Below are 8791 nucleotides of genomic sequence, written 5' to 3'. Positions count from 1 at the left end.
CAATAATATTGCAATATAACTATGTATGCTGTCAGGTGGGTACTTATCAGGGTGATCACTTTGTAAGTTATATAAATGTCTAATCTCTATGCTGTACACCTCAAACTAATACAGTATTGTATGTCAACTGTCATTGAAAAATAAAATTATTTTTTAAAAATGTAAGCCCTCATCCAGGTTTTACTTCGGGCTTCACAAGTACTGAGTGATTGGTATGCAGTAGAGAAGGAGCGGAAGTTTGTGTCGCATGGGATTGGTGGTCCATAAAGTGTGAATATTTGTTTAATTTGCATAGAATTTCTTTAATTTCCCTCATGTGGTCAGAACCCTTTGGTTAGAGAATAAGTCGTGATGTGGACACAGTAAAAATGTAGAGGTAAGTTTATTGTGTTAGTGGCACTGTAAATCTATGAGAACTTGAGTGTGGACATGGGGTATGAGATTCTGATGATGAGTCATAGCCTAGACCAGTGATGGCGAACCTTTTGAGCTCGGCGTGTCAGCATTTTGAAAAACCCTAACTTAACTCTGGTGCCGTGTCACATATAGAAATATTTTGATATTTGCAACCATAGTAAAACAAAGACTTATATTTTTGATATGTATTTTATATATTTAAATGCCATTTAACAAAGAAAAATCAACCAAAAAAATGAGTTCGCGTGTCACCTCTGACACGCGTGCCATAGGTTCGCCATCACTGGCCTAGATGTTAGGTGAAGTGAGCCCAGTTGCTCAGTACTGTGGGTCTCACCCATCCTCCTGCACATATATTGGATGTTTCAGGACTCGGTGGTCTTTGAGGATGTGGCTTTGGACTTCTCCCAGGAGGAGTGGGCTTTGCTGGATGCTGCTCAGAGGGAGCTCTACAGAGATGTGATGCTGGAAACCTTTAGAAACCTGGCATCCGTGGGTAAGAATGACATTGTTCCTTCACTTCGTCATTTAGAAAACATGCGTTTTTTGCATACCAAGACTGTTCCCAGGTTTGGAATGTGGAAAGGGAATACATTAATTAATAAGAAAGACATTGTCATAACTCATAGAACTAGAATCTAACAGCTCCTCCATGAAAATGAGAATCTATGTATTAGACTGAGTTTTTCTTTTCATGTAAAAAAAGTGTTATCAGTGGACATAGATTTCATGGGTTATCAGGGCGCCCAGTAAAGTTTGTTTTTGTAACTTTGGGAGAATTTTACTGTTTATTAAATTGCTTACCATCTGACCTCTTGTACTTGTTATTGATGAAGCTCTGACACAGCCAGCCTCCTCAGTGTCATTTCTGGCTCACAGGTGCCTGTATTCATCTTGTAGGGTTTGTTCCCTTTCTGTTTTCAGATGATGAGACTCAATTTAGGTCCAATGGGTCAGTTTCTCAGCAGGATCTTTATGTGAATAAAATGTCCAAGGAAGATAAAATAGCAGAGTTCACCAGAAATTCTTGGGTCTCCATCTTAGGAAAAATTTGGGAAGAACTTAACATTGAAGATCAGCACACAAACCAGTGGAGATATCTGAGGTGAGTTGCATTCCTGGAGGAATCTTAGTATGTCTTGAAATTTAAAAAGCAAACTAACAACCCACATAAGCCTAGATCAAATTTGCTTATTCAGATTTTCACATAAAAAGCACACCTTTATTAAATATGACATAGATGTTGAATGTTAGAAACAGTTGAAAAGAATTAGGGAAAAGCCCATGTTTAGGAAACACTGTTTTCATAATGGCTGTGGCCAATCCATTCTGTTCGTTCCACTTTAAAACAAATCACTTAGGGTAGAAAACAACATATTCACTGAAATTGGTGAGAATGTAATTCTAATATTAATAAATATTAATAAATCATTATTTTTATATTTTGTTAATCCTCACCTGAGGATATTTCTTCTATTGATTTTTAGAGAGAGTGGAAGGGAATGAGGGGGGAGAGAGAGAAATATTGACACATTGATTGGTCACCTCCCACATGTGCCCTGACTGGGATTGGGAATCAAGCCTTGAGCCTGCAACTGAGGTCTGTGTCTTTGACTGGAATTGAACTTGAGACCCTTCAGTCTGTGGGCCCAGTGCTCTAACCACTGAGCAAGCCCACTAGGGCAAGAAATCATTAGTAGTCAAACTATTGATAACACGTTTCTCATTTTTTAACAGAAATTACGTGATGGAGAGACTCTGTGAAAGTAATGATCAATGTGGGGAAGGCTTCAGTCAGACTTCAAATCTTAATCTGTACCAGAAAACCTTTGCTGAAGTAAAACAGAATGAATGCAGTGCATATGCAAAAGTCTTCATGCATCATTCATCTCTACAGAGTCACATTGCCATTCATACTAGACACAAACCGTATCAATGTCAAGAATGTGGGAAGGCCTACAGTTGTTCTTCAGACCTAAGAGTGCACGTGAGAACCCACAAAGGAGAGAGGCCCTATGCATGTAATTTATGTGGAAAAACCTTTCCTCGTACTTCTTCCCTCAACCGGCATATAAGGATTCATACTGCAGAGAAAACCTATGAATGTCAGCAATGTGGGAAAGCCTTCATTGATTTTTCAAGTCTTACTAGTCATCTGAGATCCCACACTGGAGAGAAGCCCTATAAATGTAAGGAATGTGGGAAAGCCTTCAGTTATTCCTCAACTTTTCGAAGACACATGATAACACACACTGGAGAGAAGCCCTATAAATGTAAGGAATGTGGGGAAGTCTTCAGGTATTCCTCAACTTTTCGAAGACACATGATATCACACACTGGGGAGACACCACATCAATGTAAGGAATGTGGAGAAGCGTTCAGTTACTTCTCAGCTTTTCGAAGACACATGATATCACACACTGGAGAGAAACCCTATGAGTGTAAACAGTGTGGGAAAACCTTCATTTATCTCCAGTCCTTTAGAAGACATGAAAGGATTCACACTGGAGAGAAACCCTACGAATGCAAACAATGTGGGAAAACCTTCATTTACCTCCAGTCATTCCGAAGGCATGAAAGGACTCACGGTGGGGAGAAGCCCTATGAATGTAACCAGTGTGGGAAAGCCTTTAGCCATCCCTCATCCTTTCAAGGACATATTAGAGTGCACACTGGAGAGAAGCCTTATGAATGCACTCTATGTGGCAAAAGTTTCAACTGGCCCGTATCCTTACGAAAACATATGAGAACACACACCAAAGAGAAGCCCTATGAATGTAAACAATGTGGAAAACCCTTCAATTTGCCTGCTTGCTTTCGAGAACATGTGAGGATGCATCCTGGAGACAAACCGTATGAATGCAAACTATGTGGGAAAGCTTTCTATTGCCACATATCCCTACAAAAACATATGAAAAGGCACACTGCCGAAAAACTCTATAAATGCAAGCAGTGTGGGAAAGCCTTCAGTTGGCCCGAACTTTTGCAACAGCATGTGAGAAAACACTCTGCGGAGAAGCCTTATGAGTGTAAGGAATGTGGGAAAGTCTTCAAGTGGCCATCATCTTTACCGATACATATGAGAATGCATACTGGAGAGAAACCTTATGAATGCAAGCAATGTGGGAAAGCCTTCAGTTGTTCCTCGTCCTTAAGAAGACATACGAGAACACACACTACAGAAAAACACTGCGTATATAATGTGGGAAGCCCTCCTGCAAGTGAATTCAAGCACGGTGCTTCAGAAAATTCACACCAGGAGGGAAATCTTATGAAAGCTGTAAATATGGTGTTGCCTTTATGAGTATCTCATTGTTAAAATGGACCCATAGGTAGTATATTTCCAGTTCTTTTGCAAATAAACATTTAGGTGAAAAATAACTCTCCAAGTACTCTTAGCGATAGTACATAAAATTTGCATGTAGTGTTTTTTCTTACATTTCAGTAAACAAAACTTTCATCTTTAGTTTGTGGACTTTAAATTGCCCTCTAAGGGGTTATTGGAACAATGACACTTTGTTATTTGTTGGATGTTTTTTACTGACTTAATGTGGCAGATACGGATATCAACCATCATGTATTTTCTACCTTTTTGGCCAGAGGGGTCTTCCATTTTTCTTATAAGTAGATTTTGTAATTATGAAATTATATGAATTGTTGTTTTCAGCTTTTGCCTGGCCCTGTTGTTCTTGCTTGTGATTGGGAATTGCATTTACTTGAGACCCGTGTGATATCACCATGAGCTAGAGAGTTTGAGAGTTTGAGATGGTTCTGTTGGATTGTGCTATGTCAGCGTGGCCAATGGGAACTGCAGGTCCCAGAATCTTTTATGATTGCATGTTCTAATTCAACAGTAGCCTAACTTGGCATCAGATTTGGAAGGCAGACGTGAAGAAGCCATTACTTTTTGGAGCCACTTTAAAGGGTGATAGAAAGATATATAGGGACTTCTAGATCCCAGCTTTCAGCGCCTCTCCCTGATTTCTTTGCCCTACTGATAAAGAGTGTCATCAGAAGAAACAGCCAGTGCTGGACTTCCACTCTTCTCAGAGGCAGAGGCTTCCACAGATACCTCCATGAGCTCGGTATCAAGGATCCACCCACTTGTGTAATCAGGTACTCACAATATGTATTTCCTAGAAACTGTAAGGTGTCCTCCAGGCCACTCATTCAGACTCATGGTTAGTGTCTCATACTATGACTCACCCTCTTCTCCAGATGTTAACATAGTTCATAAAGTCTAATTTGTATAGCAAACACTGTTCGTAATACTTTTAGTGGTTTTCTGGTCCTGCCTCCACCACAAAAACTACAATGTTGCAGCAAAACACTTGGGACTTGGTTGATCTATTGAATTTTTAAGTGTGCTGACCCAGCTCTTCCTGAGAACAAACACCTTCCTCATCTAGTAGCTTTGGGGAGATTTCATTACACAGAACTAAGTGCAGTTCTTTCATAGGAGTTAATTAAAAAACAATGTGTATTTTATTCTCAAGGAAAATCAACTGGATGGCTTGGGACAACAGAGCATTTTGTCTCCTCGTTCTTTAGGCAGAAGTCCGAAATCGAGGTGTTGGCAGGACCAGCTTCCTCTGAAAGTGCCAGGGAAGCATCTGTTCCAGCTCTTCCGGCTGCTGGTCATTCATTGGCTTGAGGCAGCGTCACTCTAATCTTCACAGGGCAGCATTCTCCCTGTGTGCATGCCTGTCTTTTCATGTGGCATAGTTTTTGTAATTATTGGGTTAGGGCCCGCCTTTCTCCAGTATGACCTCATCTTCTACAACAACCCTGTTTTCTCCCCATGACCCATTCTAGACTCCAGAGCCACCTGCCACTGCCCATGTCCACTTCTAACCCCTGTGCTCTGCGTAGTCTCAACCCCAGGGGCCTGTGGGAAATGGAGATCTCAGAGTCTCCGCAGACACCCAGCAGCCTTTTAAGAAATGCTCCAGAGATACCTAGGGCTCAGCCTTATTGGAAGTTTGCAGGGCAGGTCAGTGGGGCAGAGACTCGGGGAAGAGGCTGCACAGGGAAAATGGAAGCTCAGCTCTTCCCCTGGGTCCTGCGGGCACCGCCTCTGTGGGCCGAGCTTCAGAAGGGGCCGCCCGCTGTCTCCGGGAGGACCTCGGGGCCGCTCAGGGCAGACGGAGCCAGCACACGAGACCAGCAGGCTGAGGTGGGCTCGGGGCAGGACACGTTCGCTGTCCTCACTGAGTGACAGAGGGTCAAAGTGATGAGTGCATTTCTAGAAGAATCCGAAAGCTGCAGGGGTGGGGCTGGAACATCAGCATCCCAGCCACACTGGGCCCCTGGCACTTCTTGCTCAGGTTTGCCTCCTGTGGTTCTGATGGAGAGATGGCTGCACTGTTGAGGTTCAGGAAGTGTCATGTCCCGACTCCAGGAGGAGAGAGAAGTAAATGGTGTTGGCTCCTCCGGAGTAGGTAAGAGCTGTCACATGGGTGTTGCAGAGGGCCTGGCTGTGTGTCTGAGTTTGTCTGTCTGTGTCTGGGTGTGCCCGCATGTATGCCCCAGTGACAGAGTTTGTGTCACGTCACCCTGTGTGTGTGTGAGAGAGAGTTCAGGTGTGTGGATGGTGGTTCCCTTGTCCTGGCAGGAGCCTTTGTGATTGTGTGTTTTACTGCAGGGCTGTAGTATTTCCTCAGTGTGTTTCCTGAAACCCAAATATACAGTAAGCCCACACAGCTTTACAAGTGACTTGTATTTAACTTTTAAGATGTATTAGTTGATAGTTATTAGAAGATTAAATTCTTTTTTTTTTTTTTTACTTTTCTTGGGAAAGCAATGTAAGTTTAAAATGAAATAAGTACTTTGATATGTCATCATTTTTTATGGTACTACATTTATTGAAAGTGTGAAGATACAGGACCTTTATAAATATCTAGAATTAAAAATTACCTATGAAAATAAAAACAGATTGGTTTTAAAAAGTCAATTTAGTAAATACTCTGCTATGTTTCTATGACAATATTTGGTATAAACACTACAAAATAAGGCAAACTTCTGGGAAAAGTCATTAATAAAATTTTATGAAAAAGTGTTCAGTCCTCACTTCTTTTAATTTGTAGAATCACTGGCAGAGTACATCAGGCGAGTAGAGCAGTGTCAGAGGTCCAGTTTCAGACAGAAGGAGCCTTCTCTATTTTGGTTCCAGAGGTGGTTGGACGCCCCGCAGCTTCATTTCGTCGAGTCCTTTCCAGTATTTAAAATTGTTGTCCAGCCCTAACCGGTTTGGCTCAGTGGGTAGAGCGTCGGCCTGCGGACTGAATGGTCCCAGGTTCGATTCCGGCCAAGGGCATGTACCTTGGCTGCGGGCACATCCCCAGGAGGGGGTGTGCAGGAGGCAGCTGATCAATGTTTCTCTCTCATCAATGTTTCTGACTCTCTATCCCTCTCCCTTCCTCTCTGCAAAAAATCAATAAAATATATATTTTTTTAAAAATTGTTGTCCAGATGCTGCAGTAACTCCTGTAGGTCTACAAAGTCGTCCCAAGCACTGTACGTGTCTGTGACGAAGTAGTCGATGAAGGAGATCTGGGACTTGGGGATGCTGCAGGTGTTTCGGTCAAAAGCTGGCATCACCACAGGTAAGTCCAGCTTCTTTCTTCTTCGGTCTGAGAAAAATACTCCTCCGAGATGCGTGCAGCCCACTCGATGCACTGCTTCAAGGGCCGGCAGGGGTTGGACACGTCCGCGCACTTGAACGTCATCCACTTGATCATCATCTGCTTGATCAGAGTCCGGTTCTCTGGAGACAGGAGCATCGTGTCTACGTCACGAGGGTTTGGCTCACTCCCCTCGCTTTCCTCCAGCTCTGCCAAGGGCTTGACGACGCTGTTGACAAACTTATTGATGTGCTCGAAGTGCCTGGTCATCTCTGTGGCCAAGACCATGTCGATGATGGCCTGGCACAGCATCCTGTAGTCATTCCTCTCCACGTTCTTGAAGATGTTGCTCTTGCCCTCCCTGGCGGTCAGCTGGAAGGCCAGGGCCGCGTGGTGGCTCTCCAACACGGCACAGTCGTTGTACAGCACGGCCAGCGCGCTGCCCGCGTCGCACAGGAAGAGGTTGGTCCTCCCCGGGTGGTCCAAGTCGTGGATGGCGGCTGCGATGAGGGCAGCGGCCTCATCCACTGAGTCTAATGCTTGCTTGATCCTCTCCTGGCAGAGGAAGCAGGCAGTGGCGTGCAGCACGTCGGCCGTGTGGGTGGAGTTGTGGTAGGGGTTGGAGGAGTGGTAGTTGGCCTCAATAGTCTGCAGCCACAGCCGCAGCGTCGTCTCTGAGCACTTCAAGAATTCACAGACCCCAAAGCGAGCCAAGATTTTGAGACCAAGAAAAGTCAAAGGCCTTTTCTGAGTGGCAGTCTCCAGTTCAAAGACATTACAGTCCCAGTTGTCATCGTTTTCCATGGCCCCAGCTATCCGCGGTGGGATATCGGGAAGGGACTCTGAGGCGAGTAAGCTGCCCGAAACTTGATGCAGGTTTTTTGCTGAGAGGGTAACTCATTCCCAGATAGTCTTCGAAAACCGTCAGAAATCAGGCCCCCAATGAGGTCCTTGGTGTGAGGATCCTCTTCCTTCGCCCCGAAACTGTGGTGAATACAGCTCCGAGGTTCTCAGAATTTCCAGGACGCGGTCTAAGGCTTCCGACACAGGCATGGAACTGTTCTCCTGGGCAGCATTGATGATATTGATCACCTTGGTGATGGGCGCCTCGATGGTCATGGAGTGGATCGGGCCATGGAGGGGTGTCGCCTCTGGCTGGCCACTTCGCTTGCTCCTGAGGCAACAGTCCTGACGTCCAGGGAGCTTTTCCTCTTGTCTTTATGTTTACCTGATGGATTATCTGTGGGAGTGTCAGAATGAACAGATTCCGTGATCTTCTCAGCCTTACTGTTGCCGCTGTTCACTCGGATGATGGACACATAGTGTCTAATTTTTCCTCCCTGTCCAATGACAGGTATTATCTTCACATCTTGTGGTACATTATCTCCGTTTTTGGCGTGGTAAACGCCTTGCCACTCCTTGCCCATCTTCATGCATGAATTTATAGTACTGAACAAGTCAGCCTTTTTCTCATTTAGAGGCATTTTTGCTAACTCCTTCCCTAATAATTCACCCGACTCAAAGCCCACTGTTGTTTCAAATGCTGGATTTACATACTGTATGTAGTTGTCTTCACTCGTGATTTGAATGGCGTCTTGGCTTTCTCTAGTGCAGTGAACACTGAATTACAAGCCCTGAGTTCAGCTGTGACCGCACCTCTCCAAACTCCAGCTGCAGGACATCCGCGTAACAGGCCAGGAGGCTGGGGTTCTCCACGTACCTCCTCCTCCTCGGAAAGCCGGCACTGAGGA

The 8791-nt window shown here is 44.5% G+C and overlaps 2 protein-coding genes across 2 annotated transcripts; one reads left to right on the top strand and one right to left on the bottom strand.

The window, feature by feature from the left end:
* The first annotated feature begins 657 nt into the window (after positions 1-657).
* Positions 658-3728, top strand: LOC102439012 (zinc finger protein 555-like). Its single transcript, XM_023749337.1, is given in 4 exon segments — positions 658-913; positions 1342-1522; positions 2155-3557; positions 3560-3728. Coding segments are annotated over 4 exon segments (1779 nt in total). The 5' UTR covers positions 658-777; the 3' UTR covers positions 3619-3728.
* A 1568-nt stretch (positions 3729-5296) lies between these two features.
* On the bottom strand, positions 5297-8786 carry LOC102438722 (high affinity cAMP-specific and IBMX-insensitive 3',5'-cyclic phosphodiesterase 8A-like; the record flags this gene model as incomplete). Its single annotated transcript, XM_023749336.1, is given in 8 exon segments — positions 5297-6655; positions 6889-7031; positions 7034-7936; positions 7939-8023; positions 8025-8167; positions 8170-8643; positions 8646-8681; positions 8684-8786. Coding segments are annotated over 8 exon segments (1968 nt in total), but the record flags the coding sequence as incomplete, so codon positions are not given.
* Positions 8787-8791: the final 5 nt, after the last annotated feature.

This window comes from Myotis lucifugus, unplaced genomic scaffold, assembly GCF_000147115.1.
Source record: "Myotis lucifugus unplaced genomic scaffold, Myoluc2.0 scaffold_6266, whole genome shotgun sequence".
Taxonomy (NCBI): domain Eukaryota; kingdom Metazoa; phylum Chordata; class Mammalia; order Chiroptera; family Vespertilionidae; genus Myotis; species Myotis lucifugus.
The sequence above is the reverse complement of the archived record's forward strand: the minus strand, read 5'-3'. Positions and strand labels throughout refer to the sequence as shown.